General features: G+C 47.3%; 1 protein-coding gene across 2 annotated transcripts in view; it reads left to right on the top strand.

Annotated features, from left to right (window-relative positions):
* Window positions 1–27766, top strand: part of ZFC3H1 (zinc finger C3H1-type containing) — a 79819-nt gene that overhangs the window by 6381 nt on the left and 45672 nt on the right. For both annotated transcript variants that reach the window (XM_077265284.1, XM_077265283.1), the window contains exons 3-13: window positions 155–213; window positions 902–1136; window positions 2329–2555; window positions 3316–3436; window positions 7627–7721; window positions 7828–8031; window positions 8616–8774; window positions 14269–14406; window positions 16421–16539; window positions 16620–16763; window positions 17471–17645. In XM_077265284.1, the coding sequence (XP_077121399.1) occupies window positions 155–213; window positions 902–1136; window positions 2329–2555; window positions 3316–3436; window positions 7627–7721; window positions 7828–8031; window positions 8616–8774; window positions 14269–14406; window positions 16421–16539; window positions 16620–16763; window positions 17471–17645 (1676 nt within the window). The remainder of the gene's footprint in view (window positions 1–154; window positions 214–901; window positions 1137–2328; window positions 2556–3315; window positions 3437–7626; window positions 7722–7827; window positions 8032–8615; window positions 8775–14268; window positions 14407–16420; window positions 16540–16619; window positions 16764–17470; window positions 17646–27766) is intronic.

Raw genomic sequence — 27766 nt, 5'->3', positions numbered from 1 at the left:
CACGCTCTCCTCTCCTTTACAGAAATCTGGATTGCTATATGATAATCGGAGCTAACAGTTAATAAACCTATGAGAAATGCAGCCATTTACTACAGGAACTACATTGTTGTGAAATCCTAAAGTCTAGAAATGCTGTGCTTTTTTTCTTTTCCAGAACCTGATGAGACGGAGCAGACCGTTCCTTCTGAAATCGACACTACTGATGTAGTTGCGGTCAGTCCCATATATAATTCTATATTATTTTTTATATAAAGGAGTTTTATCACTACATTCATGCATCACCTTTCCATAAGATCAGACCCCAACTGATCACTAGAACTGGGGTCCCAAAGTAGTCTCTGAATGGAGCAGTAGTGTGCATGCGTGAGCACCGCTCCATTCACTGTCTTTGGGACTGTCATTGCTGTGCCTCCTGAGGTCATACATTTATCGCCCATCTTATAGATAGATCAGATGTATGTTTACTGAATTAGCTGTCGATCAGTAAAGACCGCCTACTTGACTGCTAACCCCAAAATGAGCAGAGATATTAATGAAGAAAATAGAAGTTTTACCTAATATATATCATTCTGCTCAGCCTGGCCAGCTTTATAACATGCTGCCCATAGAGTGCACGGTATTACCAAACTGGCCAGTACCCTTTAATTTAGGAACTGGTTGTGCATTATTAACTATAGATGTAGAAAGCGTATACCAAGTGTGGCCCCATACATGATGTTATGGGGGACTGGTTGTGTTAGAATTGGGATTTGCACTTCGATAAGTGTCAGAACTGTGTAATGGCTACTGCTTGTCAGTCACAGTAACCAGAACAAGACGATTGCGAGCAGAACTTGGCCTAGCTTTCTGTAGCTGCTCATGGATCAGGTTGTGACAGTCGTTTTTTTTTTTTTTTTTCCAGAAACCTGATGTAGAGGAAGAGCAGTTGTCAGAACTTCATTTACGTCTCTTGGCTTTGCAATCTGCAAGTAAAAAATGGCATCAGAAAGAACAATTGGTATTAAAAGAAAGCAAGGAGAAACTGTCAAAGGGCAAGATGGAGCCTCCGAAAGAGGGGGTGAAGCCAGAACCACAGAAGGAAAAGAGCAATACAATCTCTGTTTTGACACGTAAAGCTTATAGTACAACTAATGCGGGTAAGCCAACAACCTAGCCAACGTTTTGGGTCAGATGTGCGGTCACAACATGGGATGAACACGTGATGCTCTGAGTTAACAAAAGATGTGGAGAAAAGCAGACAATGTGATAGAATAACCATGCACCCTATGCTCTTCTGGTATTCCTCCATGCTCTCCGCTCGTCCTTACTTGGCTCTAGTGATAATGTTCCATGTACCCACGTGACTGGTGGTGGCAATGAATGACGTAAGTGGTGGTGGCAGCTAGTGATGAGCAAATATACTCGTTAATCGAGATTTCTCGAGCATGCTCTGGGGTCCTCCGAGTATTTTTTAGTGCTCGGAGATTTAGTTTTTCTTGCCGCAGCTGAATGATTTACATCTGTTAGCCAGCATAAGTACATGTGGGGGTTGCCTGGTTGCTAGGGAATCCCCACATGTACTTATGCTGGCTAACAGATGTAATTCATTCAGCTGCGGCGATGAAAACTAAAACTCCGAGCACTAAAAAATACTCAGAGGACCCCCGAGAAATCTCGAGTAACGAGTATAGTAGCTCATCACTAGTGGCAGCATGTACAGCGTAAGGCCAATGACTGGGTCCACAAAATGCACAGACTGACAGCAGGAGATTTGACGGGTGATATATAGATTTTTTTTTTTAAATAATTTTATTGCATTATTTAACTATTTTTGCCTTTTCGGATAGCCACTTTAACCCCCTTTATGCTCCATGACATATGCATCCATAATGTTGGGGTGTATGGAGTGGGCTCAGAAGCTAGCTGTTTATATAGAGGTTTTTAATTTGTGCTACTATGAGGTTGTCAGTCCGGCCACATATTGATCCGCTTTGTGGGGTGCCGATGGGTTGCCATTGCAGGTGGGGGCTGCTGAAGACCCTCATGTGTGCCATCTTGGTACTCCTGTGACGCTCAGCCACATGTTGGACATTGATTTGTACTCTATATTGCAATCCTGATGTTTCACGGGTATATTACATTATCGTAAATTATCTAATCATCAAAAAAAGGACCAAATACTCATTGTGAGAACTTGGCCTTATTCTTGGAATGAGAGGAAAAAAACAAAATTAATGGAGTTGTCAGGTCCAAATCAATAAGTCTGCATTTGGAGTTATCGATTTGCGTCCTTCAGGGGTTAATGGCATATCTGAGATGTGCAGTGTTGAATATGTTTTCTCCTTCCAGCTAAGCAAGCACGAAGAAGGCAGCAAACAAAAGCCTGGAAAAAGTTGCAACAACAGAAAGCTGAAGAAAAGCGGAAGGAGGAGGAAGAGAATGGGAAACAAGCTGAGGATGAGGAGAGAAGAAAACGAGAGGAGGAGATTCGCAAGATTAGAGATCTCTCAAATCAAGAAGAGCAGTACAATAGATTTATGAAGCTTGTAGGGGATATTAAGACTAGACGCAGCAAGGTGCGCTCCATACTACGTTACCACAGTAATTATGGCCGTACACTGATGAATCACAAAGTCGCTTTGTGCCGCAGAAAATATTGGCTCGAACGGTTGTTTAAAGCTGTTGGCCCATAAGCAAGATTCACTCCTTTCCATAAGATATGTGATATGATATATGTGATATGTATGGTCTCTGGGATCTCCGCTTATCACAAGGAGAGTGGTCCATGCCGCCTGTAACACAAGCGCTCTGACACTCCATTCAGAGGTATTTGAGTTCTGTATCTCCAAGAGTCCCAAAGTACCTGAATGGAGCTGTAACTTGGATGCAGGACAACACTCCTTTCAAACTTGGGACACACGGGATGATCTGCTCTCGTGATCAGTAAGGCTGTCTCAGAGATCATGGGTACTTGGACCAACCCAGCTAGGTCCACATTACAAAATGAATGTATTGAATTACACCGGCCACATGCTCCACAAGTTAATTGCAGTCTTACAATGTTGAGCTTTCAGACTCTAATTCTGTAGACCTATAGGAAACTTGTAGTGTTCGAGATCTGTTTTGATCCTGAGCTGTGGTCGTCTGACACCGGTGAGTCCAGTAAGAGCACTGTGTATTCCAGCTGCAGGAATATTATTAGTTGGTTGTTCTTCCTTACATTATTAGAATTCTACTTCAATAGAACAGGCCAGATGAAAGCCTTATGCCAGCCATGCCGCTATTGACAGCACAGCTTTTACGTGAACCACTTCTGACGTATTCTACTTTTCCCAGTCTTTCGATCTAGACCAAAAACGTGCTGAAAAGCAGAGCTTGGAAAACTCTGGTGGGATATACCAATATGATAACTATGAGGAGGTTGCAATGGACACCGATAGTGAAACAAATTCTCCAGGTAATGTGTGTGTGTTTTTTTCCTGGGCAGTTTTGAATGAATTTAGCATTAAAGAGGTTGTCCGCTACCCTGACTCAGTTACTATTTTGTGCCATAAATGCCTAAGAATATTCCCCCTAGAGATCTGCATATACCTCTTCTGCCATTTTCATGTTGGTTTCTGCTTTGTTTCCTGTCCGCTGGCATCAGCTCTATCACAGTCGTCACTTCTTCAGAATCCTCATCCTTTCTGACTACATTTCCCATCATCCCTTGTTCTGGGCTGCAAGCCAGTAGTGAGCGCCCCCTGTAATCCGCCTAAACCCCTCCCACTGATCCCCCCCCCCCCCCCAAGCTTCACACCCGGCTTCAACATGATCTCCTGTACTGGACACTGTTACATGGAATAGAAGTGATGCACAAAGCACCAGAACAGATTATCCCCTACTCCTCCTCACTGACGTGGATCAATGGATGGATGAGGAGAGATATGAATATATATAATACTAGATGTTTCCAGCCAGCTAACGCTCAGCACGCTCATTGCTATCTAATTAACGCTGCTAGTGATTAAACTAAAGTGAATAATGACAACATTCAATAGCACTTATGCAGGTGGTAAATTAACTTAAAATGAAGTTAATAACAATAATAATCATGTGTGGGGATGGAGCCTCGTGTGGTAATGTGTGGGGATGGAGCCTCATGTGGTAATGTGTGGGGATGGAGCCTCATGTGGTAATGTGTGGGGACGGAGCCTCATATGGTAATGTGTGAGGACGGAGCCTCGTGTGGTAATGTGTGGGGACGGAGCCTCGTGTGGTAATGTGTGGGGGCGCAGCCTCGTGTGGTAATGTGTGGGGGCGCAGCCTCGTGTGGTAATGTGTGGGGGCGCAGCCTCGTGTGGTAATGTGTGGGGACGGAGCCTCGTGTGGTAATGTGTGGGGACGCAGCCTCGTGTGGTAATGTGTGGGGGCGCAGCCTCGTGTGGTAATGTGTGGGGGCGCAGCCTCGTGTGGTAATGTGTGGGGACGGAGCCTCGTGTGGTAATGTGGGGGGACGCAGCCTCGTGTGGTAACGTGTGGGGACGCAGCCTCGTGTGGTAACGTGTGGGGACGGAGCCTCGTGTGGTAATGTGGGGGGGCGGGATTATGTGTGGTAATGTGGGGGGTGGGATTATGTGTGGTAATGTGGTGGGGGGTGGGATTATGTGATGTGTTGGGGGCGGGATTGTGTGGTGATGTGGTGGGGGCGGGATTATGTGTGGTAATGTGGGGGGGGCGGGATTGTGATGATGTGGTGGGGGGGCGGGATTATGTGTGGTGGGGGGCGGGATTATGTGTGGTGGGGGGCGGGATTATGTGTGGTGGGGGGCGGGATTTTGTGGTGGTGGGATTGTGTGGTGATGTGGGGGCGGGATTATGTGTGGTGGGGCGGGATTATGTGTGGTGATGTGGGGGGCGGGATTGTGTGGTGGGGGGGCAGGATTATGTGTGGTGGGGGGCAGGATTATGTGTGGTAATGTGGTGGGGGGACGGGATAGTGTGTGGTAATGTGGGGGGCGGGATTGTGTGTGGTAATGGGGGGGCGGGATTGTGTGGTAATGTGGTGGGGGGCGGGATTATGTTTGGTAATGGGTGGGGGGCGGGATTATGTTTGGTAATGGGGTGGGGGGCGGGATTGATGTGGTAATGGGGTGGGGGGCGGGATTGATGTGGTAATGGGGTGGGGGGCGGGATTGATGTGTGGTAATGGGGTGGGGGGCGGGATTGATGTGTGGTAATGGGGTGGGGGGCGGGATTGATGTGTGGTAATGGGGTGGGGGGCGGGATTGATGTGTGGTAATGGGGGGGGGCGGGATTGTGTGGTAATGTGGTGGGGGGCGGGATTGATGTGGTAATGTGGTGGGGGGCGGGATTGATGTGGTAATGGGGTGGGGGGCGGGATTGATGTGGTAATGGGGTGGGGGGCGGGATTGATGTGGTAATGGGGTGGGGGGCGGGATTGATGTGGTAATGGGTTGGGGGGCGGGATTGTGTGGTAATGTGGTGGGGGGCGGGATTATGTGTGGTAATGTGGTGGGGGGCGGGATTATGTGTGGTTATGTGGGGGGGTCAGAGCTACTGTGCAGGGGGCGGGATTAGCGAGTAATCACGATGCCACTTATATATATAGATATATGTGTATAATAGAAACAATTCTACAGGGTATAAAGCATGGTGTGTGTGTGTATACAGGGGAGAGCTGTGTCTGCAGCAGCATGCACAGGAGCAGTGTGAGCTTTGCTGAATGGAGTCATGAGTTTCCAGAGCCCTGAGCTTTGAGATTTTGACATGACATCACGGGAAGTCAGGGAGAAATTGATATGACATCACGGGAAGTCAGGGAGAAATTGACATGACATCACGGGAAGTCGGAGAAATTGACATGACATCACGGGAAGTCAGGGAGAAATTGACATGACATCACGGGAAGTCAGGGGAGTCTCAGCCGGAGATCATGTGACCAGAAGAGCAGCTCTGGTTACAGCAGGATTTGGGAAAGCCAAATGTTTAGTGCAGTCTATGGGAGTTAGTTCTCATGAAAGGGGCATGTAAGGTAGGGGTCAGCCCCTTTAAGTGTCAGTTATGGCTTTAAGGTAAACTACTATTCCTTGCTCATTGGCTTATGCTAGCCACGTATTGGCTTGATGTTTGAATGCATTTTTGCAGGTATTGCTGAGTGATGTCTATGAAAAGCTGTGCAGAAATAGGTTCCCTTTAATGGCTATCACCCCGTTTTTTAAAGATTAGATAAAAATAGTGTGAAATAGGGGCAGAGCTGGGCTTTACATTACTGCCTTTTTGGTGCCTTTACACCCCCGTTAGGCTGCCGAAATACCTTTGTGAAGTGGCCGTTTTCTGCTGTCACTCAAGTTGGTCAGGTCGGATGGGCGTGGTCACAGCGCTGTTTCTCCCCCAGATCAGGCTCATCATTACGTTGGTGGCGTAGTGGTGTGCGCATGTCCAAGGTCCCGAATCCTGCACAGGGGTGTGAAAATAGCAGCGATGTCCGTTATTCCATTGGTGGTCGGTGGGCGCGGCCATCTTGCTTTGGCCGCGCGTGCGCAGAAGCGGCGCTCTGCTGGCCGCGGCTTCAGGAAAATGGCCGCCGCGATAGCCATCTGCGCACGCGCGGATGCCCGCGGCCATTTTCCTGAAGCCGCGGCCAGCAGAGCGCCGCTTCTGCGCACGCGCGGCCAAAGCAAGATGGCCGCGCCCACCGGTAAATGGCGAATAGCGCAGACCGCGCTGTTTTGAATCTCCTGGGCAGTGGATCTCTTTGGACATGCGCACACCACTACGCCACCAACGTAATGATGAGCCTGATCTGGGGGAGAAACAGCGCTGTGACCACGCCCATCCGACCTGACCAACTTGAGTGACAGGACAAAACGGCCACTTCACAAAGGTATTTCGGCAGCCTAACGGGGGTGTAAAGGCACCAAAAAGGCAGTAATGTAAAGCCCAGCTCTGCCCCTATTTCACACTATTTTTATCTAATCTTTAAAAAACGGGGTGATAGGTTCCCTTTAAAATGCCCTAATTTGCTGTAAAAGCACATGATGCACAACTTCCTGACATTCATGCATTGAACAGGAGTCACTACCTGGATTTGCAGTTTGCTTTGCTTGTTGTCTTAAGCAACTTATCCCTGTATGAGTTATAATTTATTATTCTTCGTTAGATGTTTTCCACTTTTAGAAAAGTGGAGTGAAAGCTTTGCCAGTCATATAAAACAATAAAAGCAGAGGGCACATGGATTCCCTCGTTGGGTGCAGCACCTGCTGCTGCGGTGTCAGAGGTACAGTGATGCCCTCACATCAACAGCTCATATCACCACTGCAGCCAATCACTGAGCTCAGCTGATTGGATGAGGTAGAAGGCCCTTAGCTCAGTCTGTCTGCAGTGGTGATGTGATCTGTGGCTGTGACCTTGGCTGCAGCAGTGGAGAGCCAGCAGTGGTGCGGGGGAGGGTGATTACTAACTGCTTTTGTTGCTTTATATGATGAACAACATTTGAGGACCACTTTTCGTAATGTGGGAAAGCCCTGTAAGGTGCTCTTTATACTAGGTGAGTATATTGCACCTCATCGACTTTGGGGCTAGGGCATTTATGTAAAACCAATGTGATATTCCTCCATTGCTTATTCCATTCTGTGTCTTGCTTAGGGGCCTCGCCGTCGAGATCTTATCTCCCTGGGAATACAGTGGGGTGTGTGCCCTCAGTATTATGCGTGACTGAGCAATTCCCTTCAGAAGTTTGGGTAAGCTTCTCTGATATCTGAGCGAAGTCTGTGATAACATGAAAGGGCTCAATCAAGTTCCGATAAATCACATATAATGTAAAAATAAATGTTTTTTTATTATTAGCCTTCCCGCTGTGAGGGCTCATTGTATGACCCCGTCATTTCTAAGAGTTCTTCAGAGGTGTCACTGCCACTTCCCCCACTGCCACCTGAGGAGCCCGAGCAGCCCCCTAAACCTCCATTTGCAGATGAAGAGGAGGAAGAAGAAATGATGTTGCGTGAGGAGCTGCTAAAGTCTTTGGCTAACAAAAGGGCTACTAAAGCTGAGGTATTGCTAATCTGTTGATTTATTGGCTCGTGCTAAATTTGAAAATGAATGGTAAATGAAAGACATTTCTTTTTCACAGAATGGCTGCCTAGTTCCTCTCTACCTTTTCCATCTATACATATATGACCCATCTTAAATGTTGCCATTGGGGGATGCAGCACCTTGGGTTATAGCTGGTAGACACTAGAAAGCAGACTCTGAGTTTGCTGCTCACCCCAGCTCTTCCCCCTGCAGCCGAGCTGATCCGTTTTAGCTTGGTGTCTATAGAAGGCAGACCTCTCTGCTTGCCAATTACATCTTTTTATTTTCCCTCTTGGATGGGGCAATAAAGGGGCAGAATAATCTTGTGATCCCACACGAGAAGGGAGAGCAGTTCAGCTTAACCTCATGTTACCATCCCTACCGCTAGAATAGGTGGCTTTGCTAAACTCTGCTGTAGCCCACCAGAATTGGGGTCATCCATTTCTCTGATCTCCCACACCAAAGCAAAAACACTGAAGGGGTCAGACTGCTGTATATTCGGAAACCACTACATAGGTGGTATGCCTTTATTTAAGCATTTGTTAATGGTAATGTCTTTGTAGGAACAGACAAGTAACAGCCTACCTTCCTCACCACTGCACATCAACATCATGCCTGTACCAAGGATTACTCTGACATGCTCCAATGTGAATTCTACCACACATCGCAGAACAACCACTCAGATAGTAAGAGTTCTGCGACCAATCAGGCGTGTAATAAAGGTAGGTACTTATCTCACCGCTTGCCTTGTCAATGGCTGCAACTAAAATAAGTCTGAAATGGAGAGTGCTGTTTGTGAATTCATCACTGTACAATACATCGAATGGTTTTAGTATAACACCGGGGCCAGAATATTGATTTATTCATCCATCTGAACGTACAAGCCTTCTTCCCGTTGTGTGCATTGAAGAGTCTGCTCATGTGCTATTTCTTGTACTTGGGAAAGAGGGGATGGTTGAGTGGGTAAGCAATAATAGTGTTGCATTAAGAAAGCTTTTTAATGTGTTAAATCACCTTGTTGTTGCGCTTGGTCTCACAAGCAATCGTGACTATGAACTATAGATTACCTATAATCTATACAGTATGCGCACATGTACTCCACCGATCACCTATAATCTATACAGTATGCGCACATGTACTCCACCGATCACCTATAATCTATAGAGTATGCGCACGTGTACTCCACCGATCACCTACAATCTATACAGTATGCTCACGTGTACTCCACCGATCACCTATAATCTATACAGTATGCGCACGTGTATTCCACCGATCACCTATAATCTATACAGTATGCGCACGTGTATTCCACCGATCACCTATAATCTATACAGTATGCGCACGCATACTCCAACGATCAATGAGAAATTGTAAGTACAGTGATATATAATATGATGACTGCAATGTAATAAGAGGATAAAAACTTTGATGGGAGTGCTTCTTTAACCCCTTCACGACTTGCGCCCAGTGGTCGGCACTCATAGCAAGTGAGCATTTTCTGCTACATACAGGCGACCTGATCATTACCTGTATGTAGCAGAGGCGATCAGACAACTGCAGCTTCTAGTCTCCCATGGAGACTGTTGAAGCATGCAAAAAAGTAAAAAATAATTTAAAAAATAAATATATAAAATATGTAAAAGTTCATATCACTCCTCATTAATCCCATTCAAAATAATATAAAAAAAAATACACATATTTGGTATTGGGTGATTCTGAACACGGCAATCTATCAAGCTAGAAAAAGAATTAATCCTATCAGTAAACGGTGTAGCGGAAAAAGTCAGAACACCAGAATTGTGTTTTTTTTAGTCACCACAACATTGCATTAAAATGCAATAACGGGCGATCAAAAGATCGTATCTGCACCGGATTGACATCATTGAGAACGTCAGCTCAGCGCGCAAAAAATAAGCCCTCACCCAACCTGAGGTCACGAAAAATGGAGACGCTACGGGTATCGGTAAATGACGCAATTAGTTTTTTCTTTAAACAAACTTTGGATTTTTTTCATCATTTCAATAAAAAACAACCTACACATATTTAGTGTCTACAAACTTGTAATGACCTGGAGAATCATAATGGCTGATCAGTTTTAGCATTTGGTGAACATGGTTAAAACAAAATCCAAAAAACAGTTGTGGAATTGCACTTTTTTTGCAATTTTGCCGCACTTGGAATTTTTTTTCCCGTTTTTGATTACACAATATGGTAAAACAAATACTGTCGTTCAAAAAGACAACTCGTCCCGCAAAAGCCAAGCCCTCACATGGCCATATTGAGGAAAAATAAAAAAGTTATGGCTGTGGGAAAAGGGAGTGAAAAACAAAAATGCAAAAACGAAAAAGGGCTGTGTCGTGAAGGGGTTGAGTAGCATCCAGCATTGTGATTCATACCTTATAATCTTTTCCAGGACATACCTTGTGCACAGGAACACACAAGAGGTTAAAAGGCCACTCACCAGTGTTTTTACTGTTTCTATTAGGGACAGATGCATAGGAGGTATGCTCGTGGGAGCAAAGGATTTTACCTTTCAGTTGAGCAGGAGCTCCTTACTGCCGGGCGCAGGAAGATCTTGGAGGGTCCTCTCATCTCTCTCCTTCCTCCTGCAGTAGTGTCCAGAGGTTGACACCCTGCTGAACAAGGGGTCCCACAGCCTGGCCAGTAGTCCTGAGGCTCCTGGATTGAGTTGCTTCCCCCTCAGGGTGGACTCTCGGTTCACGCTGCCCATGCCTGTGCGCTGCTAAAGTGTGCTCCGAAGACACCAGCATGCAGATCATTTCCAGTTACAGAGGGCATAACGAGCAGATCTGTAGTACCTGGCATGCGTTCCAGCGTGGACTGCATTTCCGGGATTAAAAAAAAAAAAAACGCCAAGTCCTAATTAAAGGAGAAGGGCCTTTTGATGATTCAGATTGAACACTGGCTATATGGTACTATTTAGTGTACTACCAGAGGGGAGCTGAAGTTGCCAGTGCATTTAGACAGCCAGCTATGGAAGGACAAACCACTGGCAGCCTTGATACCCCTGCTGAATCCCTGTTATGAGAGTGATATGGGAAATTGTTCATACACTTTAGAGGGCTTGTTCCATCTGACATCAATATTATACCTTTAGGATAAGGATACTCTTAGGGCTTGTGCACACGCTGCGGATTCCATTGCGGAATTTTCCGCAGCGGATTTGATAAATCCGCAGTGCAAAACCGCTGCGGTTTTTACTGCGGTTTTATCGCGGTTTCTATTGCGGTTTCCTTTGCGGGTTTTCACCTGCAGATTTCTATTAGAGCAGGTGTAAACCCGCAGCAGAATCCGCACAAAGAATTGACATGCTGCGGAATATAAACCGCTGCGTTTCCGCGCGTTTTTTTCCGCAGCATGGGCACTGCGGATTTCGTTTCCCATAGGTTTACATTGTACTGTAAACTCATGGGAAACCGCTGCGGACCCGCAGCTGCGGAAACACTGCGGTTCCCCAGCAAAATCCGCAGCGTGTGCACATACCCTCAAAATGTCTATGGCCCCTTCAGCATCCAAGAACAAGGGGAAAAAATGTGCAATATGCCACACGAAATTGCCTGTCACATATGGGAAACGTTTATCTCCAGAATGTACTGCCAAAATAGTAATGGAGTAACATTCCTCCTTCATGACCGAATGAGGGCCATAATAAGAGAAGAGGTCCAAAATTCCGTTACGGAGTTAGTTTCCTCTCATTCCTCCCAGACTACACCTAGACAAAAAAAGGACACGGTGAGAGATGGAGTCAAGTTCAGAGGAGGAGGAATTGTCATACTGACCCTGAATACAGGAGGAAGGTGAAGGTTTAATCCCAAGCTTACCAGAAGGGAGAAATAAATATCTTTTCTCTTGGGAAGAAACAGATACACTTCTACAGGCTGTGAGGAGTGGAGGATAGACCCACCAATCCCCCTCTATACATGAGATGTTTGAGGGGTTACTAATACAGGGAGACTATGACGCCAAGGAAGTGGGAGGAAGAATCGAATCCTTTCACAAGGCCTGGACAGAAGTATCCCAGAATCTGTGGAAACTTCAGTATCAGAAGGATACAGGATAGAGTTTATACAGATTCCTCAAGGAAAATTCCACCTCACGACTTCCCAGTTCCCGCAAGTCCTCAAAAGGCTGCTAAGGACTTAGTCGGTGAATACCAGAAGCAGAATAGTTTCTTGAATATTACTCAAATCTGTAAAAATGTAAAAGTCCCTAAACAAGTGGGTAATGTACAAAAAATTGAAACCAATAAGATTAATAACTCCATTAATCAGAAAGGATATGGTAATGTGTACACTAGACCTCAGTAGCCTATTACAATGTGCCTATTCATCCTCACAGTCAGAGATATGAGATTCACAGTGCAAGAAGGGGAAGGGATTCAACATTACAGATTTAGTTCTTTTCTGTTTGGTCTTTTCTCAACCCCACGCATTTTCACCAAACTAGTGGCAGAAATCATGGCTTTCCTGGGGGAAAAGCGGATATTAATCATACAATATCTGGACGATTTATTTTTAACTGCAGAATCCCCCATCATCTAAGAGCCAGCCTAATATCAACCATCTTAGTCCTAAAGAATTTAGGATGAATCCTAAACCATGAAGATCTTGGGATTAATGACAGCCGCTATACCATTTTTTTTTTTCCCCCTAAATCAGAGGGGCAAGCCGACGGGAATAGATGCCTTATCCCAGATATGGGACATGGACTTGACATATGTTTTTATACCATTGCCTCTAATTCTGGCAGTACTACTTTTCCCTACTAAAGAAGATGGCTTTAGAAGATCCCATCTTTTTGCCAGTAGCATACGACCTTCTTTTTCAAGGACCGATATTCCTGCAATTGTTTTCCTGGATCTTGAAAGGCAGATCTTGAGATCCCGATGGCTTTAAGATTCCATCATATCCACTATCCAGAGAAGTATGAAGCCAATGACATTAGCAATATACACGAATATCTGGAAGAGGTTTTGTGCATAATACCATGAAACAATGGTGGATATCTCTATCCCCAATATTCCAAAAATACTGGATTTTCTCCAAATGGGATTTGCTAAAGTTCAAAGACCCAACACATTGAAAGTACAAATTTCAACTCTGAGTGCCTTCATGGATTATACATTAGTGAGCCATCCCTGGAGTGAGTGATTAATTAAGGCCACAGGTAGGATTAGACCAACAGTGAAAGTCTCTGTACCTCCATTGGACCTGAATTTAGTATTAAATGGCCTATGTAAACTACCATATGAGCCTCTAGAAGACTCAGACATATAACCACGGCAAGAAGGATAGGGGAAATACTAGCTTTCTCCATCAAGGATCTTGCAGGACTGCGTTATCTGCTAGATCCTGCCCTACCTAAAGTGATAACAACACTCCACATGAGTCAAGAAATTGTCTTGCCTTCCTTCTGCCAAAACCATAAAGATACCCGAGAGCTCTCGTTTCATTCTCTAGGTGTCAGAAGAACAGTTCTCCCAATATCTGGTGACCACAAAAAGCTGACGGAGAGATTCCAACTTGTTAGTTCACTTTGATGGAAAGCATAAAGGAAAGAAGACCTTAAAAAGCAACCTTGGCAAGATGGATTAGGTCAGTAATCAGTCTGACCAATTCGGCAGAAGGAAAATCTTCTCCAGACAAGATCAGAGCCCATTCTGCTAGAGCAGTAGCGACATCATGGGCAGAAATAGCAGGGGAATCGGTGGACCAAATCTGCAGAGCTGCAACATTGACAATTCTTAATACATTTTGCAGACATTATAAACTGGACATTTTATCAGGCCAAAAGATGGCCTTCAGAAGGAAAGCAGTTGTCCTCCCTAAATATATCCTCTGGTATTCTCTTGATAGTGTGTCAGGAAGGATGTCCTGGAAAGTAGGCATTAGTCCTACCGGTAATTGGTTTTCCAGTCCATATTGGCAGCACCCATTACATTCCTTGCCTTTAAATTTCATGTGTGCTATGTGAAGGTAACGTATGTAGAAGGAAACTATACAAGAGTTGCGTCCGTCCTGGTGTTGTACTTGGAAAATCACTGGGTGATGGAGGGAGGGGCCTTTTAACCTTTTGTGTGTTCCTGTCCCTGTCAAGGATATGAAGGATGACCTCCTGATAGTGATGTCATGATGGACTCCTGGAAAACTAGCTACCGGTATGACTAATGCCTACTTTTGTATTTTGTCTCAAAAGCTTCCAAAGCACAAATCCGTAGTAGTTACTCTGAATGCGTCTGATGACAGTGAGTCTGACATGGAGCCAGTCAGTCCTGGACTTGGGGTATTTGGAGGACTCGAATCAATGATCAAAGAAGCCAGAAGAACCGCTGAGGTAAGAGATAATCACAAATATGTTTTTATATATAACAGGTGACCTACATGGGAATATTAACACAGACTCTATACATTACCACTACACACGCACGCACACACTTCTTGTAGTCACATACTATACATTACCGCATCTTGCCATTACACTCACACACTACCACTTTTTGTAGTCACACTATACATTACTGCGGCTAGCATTTATACACACACACACATATATACACACACACTATCGCACTATCACATCCTGCAGTTACTGATTGGGACCTGAACGGAGACTGCACGAGCTGAGCAGCTGAGGGAGCTTCTTCACAATTAGCACAAGGACCTTTCTAGTCATGTGACCAGTCTCTTGATGGAAAGGTCCTTGCATTACTGGAGCTGCTCAGCTGGTGCAGCCTTCTTTCAGTCACAGTAGCGTCCTCTCCTGCTCTGTTCCAATCACATAGCTCATTGTAGGGCAGGAAGAGCGAGAGCAGCTCTCTGTGACAGGGAAGGATGTGGTTTCTGCGTTCTCCTCCATCACAGCAAGCTGCCTGCAGACTATAAGACGCGCACCCTTTCTAACAAGTTTTCTTGTTAAAAACTGTCGTATAGCATGAAAAATACAGTATATGAATGTTTTCTAAACTCTATTATAGTAAGTGTAAATTTTTCGTAAAACATTAATAATGCATTTAATCAATGAAAATAGAGCAAGGAACTTTAAAGGGGTTTTCTGGATTCGGAAGAACCCTGTTCCCTAGCTGCAGTTTGTTTAAACCAAAAAATCGTTCATTACTTGCTCTCCCCAGGTCCAGTAAGGAGACTCCACCGCTGCACCTGGTGTCTGCTGACTTCACATGGGTAGTATTGCAGCCAGTAGCCGTGCTCAGCGGCTCTGCCCGTGCTGACAGCACGAGCTGCTAAGCTTACTGGTTGGCTGAGGCGCTGTTGAAATGACGTCAGTGCTGCAGACAGTAACCAACAACCGCAGCAAAGGCAGAGATTCAGCGCCAGTCCTGGGAAGGGTGACTAAAGAACCATTTGTTTGTTTTTCAAAACAAACTGCAGCTGGAGGATTTTGATTTTTCAAAACTGGAGAGACCCTTTAAAGGGATTCTGTCACCCCAAAAATTGTACATGAGATAAGGCCACCAGCATCAGCATTCTGCAATGCTGTAGATAAGCCCCCGATGTAACCTGAAAGGTAAGAAAAACAGGTGATGATATACTCACCAAAGGGCGGTGCCGCTGCGGTCCGATGGGCGTCGCTGTCCGGCACCTCCCATCTTCTTACGATGACGTCCTCTCCTTGTCTTCACGCTGCGGCTCCGGCGCAGGTGTACTTTGTCTGCCCTATTGAGGACAGAGCAAAGTACTGCAGTGCGCAGGTGCCGGGAAAGGTCAGAGAGGCCCGACGCCTGTGCACTGCAGTACTTTGCTCTGCCCTCAACAGGGCAGATAACGTATGCCTGCGCCGGAGCCGCGGCAGGAAGACAAGTAAAGGACGTGATCATATGAAGATGGGAGGCGCCGGACCGCGACGCCCATCGGACCCGGACCGCAGCGGGACCGCGACTGGGTGAGTATAATATAACCTGTTTTTTTTACCTTTCAGGTTACATCGGGGGCTTATCTACAGCATTACAGAATGCTGTAGATAAGCCCCTGATGCCGGTGGTCTTATCTCGTATACGATTTTTGGGGTGACAGACTCCCTTTAATTGTCAAATCTTCTGAAGAACCATTCATTTAACATAGACAAACTGCTCCATAATAAATCCTTGTTGCTTGTCTTGATGGACCACAGCCTGTCACTGTTTCTTCATGGACTTTAGTGGAATGTCAAGCCCCATTATTGAGGCAGTCTATTAAAGGAGAGGACAATATGTCATCCCTCAATTCATGCTTTCCAGTCTAGCATCCTGGAGCATGTCTCGGTTCATTTCTTAGACACCATCCTTTCTGCTATTCCACATTGCCAGAATAGGACAATAGTATGTTTTTGTGATGGTTTTCCTGTGTATTTCTAGGCATCCAAACCAAAAGCACCTTCTAAGTCTGAAAAGGAAAATGACCCAATGAGGACCCCGGAGGCTTTGCCTGATGACAAGAAAATAGAATATCGTCTGCTCCGAGAAGAGATTGCCAGGTAAGTGGTGGTCAGAGGTGTTGTCCCTTCCAGCTGATCCATTAGTTATTAAACATTTGATGTATCTGCTTTTTGTTCAGCCGAGAAAAGCAGAAACTCTTGAAAACTGATCAGTCAAAAGCGGGTTCATCTCCAACACATTCTGACCTGGACGGAGATGGCAATAAAAGACTTGTCAAGGATCTGAAGGTGACGGAGGCAGAGTCCAGAAACATGAAACAGAGGTAAGGAACCAGAAAGTACCGGTGACCAATATGTTTGGGAGTTTCCATTATTAGTAATGTAGGTAGGAAATGGTTATAATGACATAAATATTATATAGATCCTGTCCTCTGTAGGATTGTATTCCTCTTATGTCTGACTGCTATGCAGCTGAAAAACAAGGGTGGAAAGAAAAATCCCGAGTTTGTAGCAGCAAATAGAATGCAGAACCCCACCATTCCTGTGTCAGTGGGCTAATGGTGTAATTATGTACCGTGTGGCCAGGGGTATATATACTGAAGCAAATTTTAAAGGATTAATTCTTGAATCTGTATGTGGGTTTTGTTTTTATTTTTTACAATCACGTTTGCTATTTTTAGATTGGTTCCTGAACAACCCCTTTAATATCTTTCGGATTACATTTTCAGCTGTTAGCAGTGAACCACGGGGGCAGTCTGTAGGATATATTAACACCTAGTTGATTTTCTGTGCACACGTCTCAGGCCCATTCTTCCATAAAGGGTTTGCAGAGATGGATGCACTTGTATTCAGATAAATGGCAAGTGCGTTGGCTAGCAGCAGGACATTTAATAAAAGTAAGGAGACGGGGATGCAGGTCAGCAGGAATCGTTGTTAAGGCCTTGGTCTGACCGGTAGCATTGATTCTGACCATGCTGGAGAAATGGCGGGTAAGATTGCTTATATTGGTCCATTGGTTTTATGTTTCCAGGATGTTGCTGTTAAAGGATGAATCTCTCTTAAAAAATCTGTTACAACAAGAAGAAAAGAAAAAGGAGTCAATCAGAACTGCCGAGCTGAAGGTGTCCAGACTCACAGAGCAGCTGCAAGCAACGGAGAAGTTCCTAAATGCCAATCGGGTGTTCCTGAGGAAGTTGCAAGAGCAAGTGAGCTCCACATATACAGAGTGTTTCTGAGATTCGCCGGGCATGAGTCGTTTACACACAGTGCCATTTCATTGATCAGCAGTAGCGCCATTTTCTGCATATATTGTAGCTATAAGAAAGAAACTTTCCGAACCCTTCAGATCTTTTCTGCTGTGTATGAGCCATTCTTGTTTTCCAGATTGCTGCTGTAAGAAGTAATTTATGTAATACTATTTACTATTTGTGAACCTGCATTCCTATTTTACACACACACACACACACACACACACACACACACACACACACACACACACACACACACACACACACACACACACACTTTAACCCATTCCTGCTGCTGCCAATTTTTGTTTTTGCATATTTTTATTTCTTTATCGCTTCATTGGGGACACAGGTAACCATGTGTGTATGCTGCTGTGGCTAGGAAGCTGATACTATGCGAAAAAGGAAAATAGCTCATCCCCTGCAGTATACACCCACCGACAGGTACAAAGTACCTCAGTTTAAGCTTAGTGTCTGTAGAAGGCGGACCTGGATCTGATCCTAGATCCGTCTTTTCCTTTTCAGGTCACCTGTTGTGTTTTATTAACCCCTTAATCCCATATGACGTACTGTCCCGTCGAGGTGGGGTGGGCCTTAATTCCCACCGACGGGATAGTACGTCATATGCGATCGGCTGCACTCGGGGGAGCGCGGCCGATCGCAGCCGGGTGTCAGCTGACTATCGCAGCTGACACCCGGCACTGTGCCAGGAGCGGTCACGGACCGCCCCCGGCACATTAACCCCCGGCACACTGCGATCAAACATGATCGCAGTGTTCCGGCGGTATAGGGAAGCATCGCGCAGGGAAGGGGGGCTCCCTGCGTGCTTCCCTGAGACCCTCGGAGCAACGCGATGTGATTGCGTTGCTCCGAGCGTCTCTTGCCTCCTCTCCCTGCAGTCCCCAGATTCAAAATGGCCGCGGGGCTGCATCTGGGTCCTGCAGGGAGTAGCTTACCAAGTGCCTGCTCAGAGCAAGCGCTTGGTAAGCCTGCAGCACTGTAAGGCTACTTTCACACTAGCGTCGTGCACTGCACGTCGCTATGCGATGTGGCGGCGCACCGACGCTAGCAGTGAAAGCGCCGCACAACGGGGGCAGCGAATGCTGTTTTTCAACGCATCCGCTGCCCCATTGTGAGGTGCGGGGAGGAGGGGGCAGAGTTCCGGTCGCGCATGCGCGGTCGGAAATGCTGCAGACGACGCACCAAAAAACTTTACATGCAACGTTTTTGGTGGCGAAGGTCCGACGCAACACGACGCCACCGTCGCACGATGGTTGCGACGTGTGGCAATGCGTTGCACTGCGTCGCTAATGCAAGTCAATGGAGAAAAAAACGCATCCTGCAAGCACTTTTGCAGGATGCGTTTTTTCTACAAAACGACGCATACCGACGTGCAGTACACGACGCTAGTGTGAAAGTAGCCTAAGTCAGATTGCTGATCTCACAGAGTGCTGTGCAAACTGTCAGATCAGCGATCTGTGATGTCCCCCCCCCCCCTCCCCCGGTACAAAGTAAAAATGTAAAAAAATAAATTTACACACGTGTAAAAAAAAAAATTCCTAAATAAAGAAAAAAAATATATATATATTATTCCCATAAATAAATTTCTTCATTTAAATAAAAAAAAAAATAAAAGTACACATATTTAGTATCGCCGCGTCCTTAATGACCCAACCTATAAAACTGTCCCACTAGTTAACCCCTTCAGTGAACACCGTAGGGAAAAAGAGGCAAAAAACAACGCTTTATATCATACAGCCGAACAAAAAGTGGAATAACACGCGATCAAAAAGACGGATATAAATAACCATGGTACCGCTGAAAACGTCATCTGGTACCACTGAAAACGTCATCTTGTCCCACAAAAAACGAGCCGCCATACAGCGTCATCAAAGAAAAAATACAAAGTTATAGTCCTCAGAATAAAGCGATGCCAAAATAAGGAGATTTTTGTGTACTCACCGTAAAATCTTTCTCTTAGCCTCTAATTGGGGGACACAGGACCATGGGTGTTATGCTGCTGTCCACTAGTAGGCAACACTATGCATAATCTGAAAAAGATTAACTGTGGCTCCTCCTCTGCAGTATACACCCTTGGACGGCATCAGCCTTCTCCAGTTTTGTGCAAAAGCAGTAGGAGGAACGTAACATGAATAACATAGACATGCCTATAAGAAGGCCACTATGTACGAGCTCAAAGAACAATATGAGAACTCAACAGTAACAACAGCCCGAAAAGGGCAACAGGGTGGGAGCTGTGTCCCCCAATTAGAGGCTAAGAGAAAGAGATTTTACGGTGAGTACACAAAAATCTCCTTTACTCTGTCGCCTCATTGGGGGACACAGGACCATGGGACGTCCTAAAGCAGTCCCTGGGTGGGAAGCAATGGACGAATATTGTGCAGACAGGCCCCTATACTTAGGGCATCGCCGCCTGCAGGACACATCTACCCAGGCTCGCGTCCGCTGAGGACTGGGTATGAACCCTGTAGTGTTTACTAAACGTGTTAGGCTAGTCCAAGTGGCCGCCTTACACACTTGTTGTGCCGAAGCCTGGTGCCGAATGGCCCAGGAGGCCCCTACCGCCCGTGTAGAGTGAGCCGTAATACCGTCTGGAAGAGGAGAATTCTTAAGGCGGTAGGCCTCTTGTATGGTGGATTTGATCCACCTGGCAAGGGTAGCTTTGGAAGCTGGCAGACCCTTGTGGCCGCCTTCCAGAAGGGGGAAAAGAGAATCAGACCTCCGGAAGGACGCAGTCTTAGACACGTATATACGCAATGCCCTGACGAGGTCAAGCGTATGCAGAGCCTTCTCCACTCTATGAACCGGAACCGGACAAAGGGATGGTAGTGAAATTTCCTCATTGAGGTGGAAGTTGGACACAACCTTCGGAAGGAAGGATGGTACCGTACGAAGAACTACCTTGTCCTGGTGGAAAACCAGGAAAGGCCGTCTGCAGGAGAGTGCTGTCAGTTCAGACACCCTGCGTAGCGAGGTGATTGCCACCAGGAAAACCACCTTCTGGGAGAGAAGGCGGAGCGGGACCTCCTTAAGGGGTTCGAAGGGTGGTTCCTGCAATGCTGTCAGGACCAGGTTGAGGTCCCATGTTTCTAGTGGTCGTCTGTAGGGGGGAACCAATCGGGAATCCCCCTGAAGGAAAGTCCTTACTTGCGGCTTGGTAGCAATGCGCCTTTGAAAAAGCACTGAGAGGGCTGACACCTGGCTCTTAAGCGAGCCCAACGACAGCCTGGCCTCCAGACCAGATTGGAGAAAACCAAGTACTTTGGGTAGGGAATAAGGGAGTGGGATCTGGCCACGAGATTCGCACCAGGTAAAGAAAGCTTTCCAGGTACGGTAATAAATCTTGGCAGAGGCTGGCTTCCGTGCCCTGATCATGGTTCCAATGACGTCCGGCGAGAGCCGTGCCTGGGTTAGAACCCAGTTCTCAAGGGCCACGCCGTCAAATTGAGAGCCCCTTAGTTCTGGTGGTAGAACGGGCCTTGTGATAGAAGATCGTGGCGGTCGGGGAGACGCCAGGGGGCGTCTGCTGTCAATTGTACGATGTCGGCGTACCATGTACGTCTGGGCCAGTCCGGTGCAATTAGGATGGTTGGAACTCCCTTTTGTTTGATCCTCCTAACCACTCTGGATATCAGTGGAAGAGGTGGAAAAATATACAGAAGCTGGAACTAAGTCCAGTCCTGAACCAGAGCGTCTGCTCTGAGCGACCGCGGATCGTGTGTTCTGGCCATGAAGTTGGAGACCTTGGCATTGAAGTGGGATGCCATTAGGTCCACATCCGGGGTCCCCCAGCGGTGACAGATCTGGCAAAAATTTTCGGGATGGAGAGACCACTCTCCCGAGTCTATTCCTTGTCTGCTGAGGAAGTCTGCTTCCCAGTTGTCCACACCCGGAATGTGGACCGCCGAAAGAACCGACCCTGTGTCCTCCGCCCAGTGGAGCATATGTGACACTTCTCGCATCGCCTGGGTACTGCGGGTCCTCCCTTGGTGATTCACATATGCCACGGCCGTGGCATTGTCCGACTGTATTCTGATGTGAGAGGCTGCCAGTAAGTGATGGAAGCCCCTCAATGCCAGGAGGATGGCACGAATTTCCAGGATGTTGATGGGCGTGGTCGCTTCCACTGGGGACCACTTGCCCTGTAGAAAGAAACGGTGTGGATCCAGCTCCGGGATAAAAATGCTAAATTTTATTTAAACATTTAAAATGCTGCGAGAACATGACCAGCATGAAGGTGACGGAGAGCAACCAGCACCTGGACGCGTGTCGGGCAACAAAGGTGCCCTTAGTCCTCAGTTACTGCAGCATTTTAAATGTTTAAATAAAATTTTGCATTTTTATCCCGGTGCTGGATCCACACCGTTTCTTTCTACACACCAATCAGTGTTGTGGCAGCAACACTCTGTATCCGTGCTCGGACTGACTTCCACCATCTCGTCTGAACTAAAAGTGAGCTGAAATACCGTTCTTTTTTCATGTACCACTTGCCCTGTGCCCTGGGGTGTAGGTGCACCGCACCCCAACCCGTCAGGCTCGCGTCGGTGGTCAGAACCTTCCATTGACCTGTGAGAAAGGATTTCCCCTTTGCTAGCGAGGTTGGCTTGAGCCACCAGTGCAGGGACCTCCTGGTTGATGACGTTAGCTGGAACTCCCTGTCGAGAGAAAAGGGATTCCTGTCCCAGGACTTGAGAATGGCTAGTTGGAGATGCCTGAGGTGAAACTGGCCAAATGGGACCGCTTCTATTGCTGCCCCCATCTTGCCGAGGACTCTCATGGCAAACCGGAGAGATCGAGGGGGTTTGCGGAGGAGGGTGTGAACTCCTAGGCGGAGAGTCAGTGCCTTGTCCTTGGGAAGGAGCACTAGACCCCTGGAGGTGTTGAATAGCATTCCCAGGAAGGTCAGGGACTGACTCGGGGTTGGTGATGACTTTTGTAGGTTGATTAACCAGCCCATGCGACTGAAAGTATCGGTTGTGATTGAGACGCTGAGCTCGCAGTCCTTGAAGGTGGGAGCCCTGATGAGTAGATCGTCCAGGTATGGAACGACTACTATGCCTCTGGAGTGCCGGACGTCCATGGTGGCTGCCATGACTTTGGTGAACACTCTGGGAGCCGTGGCGAGTCCGAAAGGGAGAGCCACGAATTTGTAGTGGTCCTGGCCTATTGCGAACCTGAGAAACCTCTGATGGGCAGGTGCAATGGGTATATGCAGGTATGCGTCTTGTATGTCTATGGAGGCGAGATATTCTCACTTCTCCATGGACGCAATGATGGACCGAAGGGACTCCATGCGGAAGTGACGGACCCGTACATATTTGTTGAGCTGTTTTAGGTCTAGTATGGGCCGTGCGCTGCCTCCTTTCTTGTGAACAACGAACAGATTGGAGTAGAACCCTCTTACGCGGTCGGTCGTGGGGACCGGTACTATGACTCCTGCTTGAAAAAGTGAGGAGACCGCTTGGTGGTAGGCACGAGCCTTGGCAGGCGGTTTTGGGGGGACAGAGAGGAAGAATCGGTCCGGTGGGTTGGAGGTGAAGTCTATTTTGTATCCGGAAGACACTAGTTCCCTGACCCACCTGTCTTCTATAATAGGCAGCCAGATTTGATGAAAGAGCAAAAGTCGGCCGCCTATTGGTGTGGTGTCTTCCGGAGTCCGTGAGTCATGATGAGGAGAAAGTCTGAGATTTTCCTCCTCTGGGCTTAGGCTGGCCTGCTTTTGACTGCCAGGTCTTGTCCGACCTTTGCGTCGATCGTGAGTTGTCCCTGCGTGGGGAACGGTTACGATTTTGTGCTGGACGCGAGACGGACCAGCCCGAGGAATTCCGAAAGGATCGGAATCGAGTTTGGTTACGCTTCTTGTAAGTGCGTTTAGGTCTGAGTTGGGGAAGAGAAGTACTCTTACCCCCGGTAGCGTTGGATATCATAGTGTCTAACTGTTCACCGAAAAGTCTCCCACTGAGGTAGGGGAGGTGCGTGAGGGACTTCTTTGAGACTGCGTGCGCTTTCCATTCCCGCAGCCAGAGGATACGCTGAATTGTGATGGCGTTTGATGCTATCCCCGCTACTCCCCTTGCTGAATCCAGAGCTGCATGAAGCATGTAGTCTGCTACAACTGCTATTTGAACTGCTTGGTCCGACAGCTCAGGAGCGGATGCTTGGAGAGCTTGTAAATTTTTTGCCCAGGCCAGAATGGCCTTGGCAGCCCAAACTGAGGTGAACGCGGGAGCCAGGGATGCCCCTGCTGCCTCGAAAATTGAACGAGCCATGCATTCTACCTGCCGGTCTGCTGCGTCCCTGAGGGTTGAGTTATCTGGCAGTAAAAGGAGGGTCTGTGCTGCTAGCCTAGAGACTGGGGGGTCCACTTTGGGTGGATCTGTCCATTCCTTAGTGTCCTTCTGTGGGAAAGGGGTACCTCGCCTCCAGATGTTTGCGATTAGCGAATTTTTTCTCAGGCTGTGAGAGCTGCTTTTTAAGGATCGCCTTAAACTCTGTGTGGTTAGAGAAAACCTTAGGCGGCTTCAGAGGTCCTACAAAGGAAATCTTATGTTTTGGGGCCTCTGGTGGCGGATCAGAAATGTCCAGCACCCGATGGATGGAAGAGATTATGTCCTCAACTAGCGCTGTATTGCTAGGAGGGATTGGGATCAGGGACTCCTCCGTTTCCTTGTCTGAGTCAGAGTCGCAGATGCCTTCCGAATCCTGTGTATCACTGAGGTGTCCCCTGCTGAGTGAGCCGGGGAGGAGGCCTTCTCTGGTCGGGGATTGCGGAGATCTGCATTGTCTGTCCCTGGAATGGGACGGTCTAGATGATCTGGAGCTACGGTGTCTCTCCCTAGAGGGGGATGACCGTGTGCTGTGGGATGACGCAGATGGACTTGATCTATGGGTCCGCTTGCGTCCTGACCTAGACGTGGATGTGCCAGGGTCATCTTGTTCCTGAGTCAAGCTCTCCCTTTGCTGGGTAACGGTCATAGCCGAGGCATGACCCTGCAGAGCCTGAAGCAATGTGGAGGTTAGGTTATCTATAGACTGCGTCATAGATTGCGATATCTGAGTAGCCCATTCCGGCGTGGCATTAGACACCGAGGCATTGGCAGGGGCTTCTTGGGGCTCTGACACATTAGTTTGTATACAGTTCTGGCAATGCGGGTACGTGCTGCCACTGGGGAGAGCGGTCCCGCAGGCTGTGCAGAATGCATAATAGCAGTTCTGCCTGGTTCTCTTGGACCTTGAGCCCGGCATAGTGCACAGAGTGCAGAAGGGCTGCCGGCAGAGGACCTTACAGGGGTAGAGAAACCTATAGGGGAGCCTTATAGGTAATATGGATTCACAGCTGAGTAAAAAACCCAGCTGTGATCTTACCCCACCAGTGTGCCCCTAGGTCCAGCGCCGAAGATCCACAGTCCTGTGCCCCCCGGAGACTGGCTGCCTGGTCCTGGTCCTACAGACCGGGAGATGCAGGGTTAATCTGCAGCAGAAAATGGCTGCTGAGAAGGAGAGGAAGGAGGAGAAGGGGGCAGAGAGCTGGAAAAAGGCGGCAAGGCTGTGTAAAAATGCGCCCTTTCTGTCTCGATCCACCCCCTTTATGACACTATAGAGTGTCATATTTGTCATCCGGGGGGCGGAGAGGAGGCGGCGGCTTCAGCTAGGCCGAAGCCGGGGCCTAAATTAGATGCCTGAGGCCCAGAAGGGCTCCAGGCCGGCGCGAAAGTCCGGGAGGGGGTCGGATCTGAACCGGACCCCCCCCCCTGGATTTAAAGGCAGGATGGCGGTGGGGCTATAAGCGGAAGGGGGGGCCCTGTGAGGGGTCCCCCTGAGGCAGTATAGAGCTGGTGCTGCCGCAGAGACAGGGGTGCAGGGAGCCCTGTGTCTGTCTGTGCCATGCCTGCCTGCACTCCCCCCGGCCCCAACAGGAGCCGCAGCTGGGCTGGGGTCCCTGGATGCCAGGCGCAGTGTGCTGGCCCATTGCTGGGAGCTGTGGAATGCTGCCTGTACAGGCCCTACCTGAGGCGTCTCAACCTAATACCCCCAGAGGGAGATTAGGGAGGGTGCTGATGTCACACCTTCAGGGGCCTTTATCCTTGCCTCGACCTCAACCCAGAAACCAAAAGGAATTGGGGAAGGAGGGGGGTCTCGACTTCGAACCAGCACCCGAAGGACTGGGGAAGGAGCAACATGGGGAATAGCCATCTCTACTTCAACTGGGCACCCCATAATAGGGGGCCGAGGAAGGAGCCATGCCGGGGATCTCACAGGAGACCCTCTTTTCTTCATCTGTAATCCCGTCGGAAAAAACTGAGTAAAAATCTTTTGTGTGCCTCCTATGCGACACTAAGCAAAAACTGGGGAAGGCTGACGCCGTCCAGGGGTGTATACTGCAGAGGAGGAGCCACAGTTAATCTTTTTCAGATTATGCATAGTGTCGCCTCCTAGTGGACAGCAGCATAACACCCATGGTCCTGTGTCCCCCAATGAGGCGACATAGTAAATTATTTTTTCTATAAATTAGTTTTTATCGTATAAAAGCGCCAAAACATAAAAAAATGATATAAATGAGGTATCGCTGTAATCGTACTGACCCGAAGAATAAAAATGCTTTATCAATTTTACCAAACGTGGAACGATATAAACGCCCCCCCCCCCCCCCCCAAAAGAAATTCATGAATAGCTGGTTTTTGGTCATTCTGCCTCAGAAAAATCAGAATAAAAAGCGATCAAAAACTGTCACGTGTCCGAAAATGTTACCAATAATAACGTCAACTCGTCCCGCAAAAAACAAGACCTCACATGACTCTGTGGACCAAAATATGGAAAAATTACAGGTCTCAAAATGTGGAGACGCCAAAACTTTTTTGCTATAAAAAGCGTCTTTTAGTGTGTGACAGCTGCCAATCATAAAAATCCGCTATAAAAAAACTCTATAAAAGTAAATCAAACCCCCCTTCATCACCCCCTTAGTTAGGGAAAAATAATAAAATTAAAAAAATGTATTTATTTCCATTTTCCCGTTAGGGTTGGAGCTAAAGTTAGGGTTAGGGTTGGGGCTAAGGTTAGGGTTTGGATTACATTTACGGTTGGGATTAGGGTTGGGATTAGAGTTAGGGGTGTGTCAGGGTTAGGGGTGTGGTTAGGGTTACCGTTGGGATTAGGGCTAGGGGTGTGTTTGGATTAGGGTTTCAGTTAGAATTGGGGAGTTTCCACTGTTTAGGCACATCAGGGGCTCTCCAAATGCGACATGGCGTCCGATCTCAATTCCAGCCAATTCTGCATTGAAAAAAGATTTTTTTATTTTCACGGCTCTGCGTTGTAAACTGTAGTGAAACACTTGGGGGTTCAAAGTTCTCACAACACATCTAGATAAGTTCCTTGGGAGGTCTAGTTTCCAATATGGGGTCACTTGTGGGGGGTTTCTACTGTTTGGGTACATCAGGGGCTCTGCAAATGCAACGTGATGCCTGGAGACCAATCCATCTAAGTCTGCATTCTAAATGGCGCTCCTTCCCTTCCGAGCTCTGCCATGCGCCCAAACAGTGGTTCCCTCCCACATATGGGATATCAGCATATTCAGGACAAATTGGACAACAACTTTTGGGGTCCAATTTCTCCTGTTACCCTTGGGAAAATACAAAACTGGGGGCTAAAACATAATTTTTGTGGAAAAAAAAATATTTTTTATTTTCACGGCTCTGCGTTATAAACTGTAGTGAAACACTTGGGGGTTCAAAGCTCTCAAAACACCTCTAGATAAGTTCTTTAGGGGGGTCTACTTTCCAAAATGGTGTCACTTGTGGGGGGTTTTAATGTTTAGGCACATCAGGGGCTCTCCAAACGCGACATGGTGTCCCATCTCAATTCCAGTCAATTTTGCATTGAAAAGTCAAACGGTGCTTCTTCCCTTCCGAGCTCTGCCATGCACCCAAACAGTCGTTTACCCCCACATATGGGGTATCGGCGTACTCAGGACAAATTGCACAATAACTTTTGGGGTCCAATTTCTTCTCTTACCCTTGGGAAAGTAAAACAAATTGGAGCTGAAATAAATTTTGTGTGAAAAA

Source organism: Ranitomeya variabilis, chromosome 5 (assembly GCF_051348905.1).
Source record: "Ranitomeya variabilis isolate aRanVar5 chromosome 5, aRanVar5.hap1, whole genome shotgun sequence".
Classification (NCBI taxonomy): domain Eukaryota; kingdom Metazoa; phylum Chordata; class Amphibia; order Anura; family Dendrobatidae; genus Ranitomeya; species Ranitomeya variabilis.
This window is presented reverse-complemented; position numbering and strand designations above follow the sequence as displayed.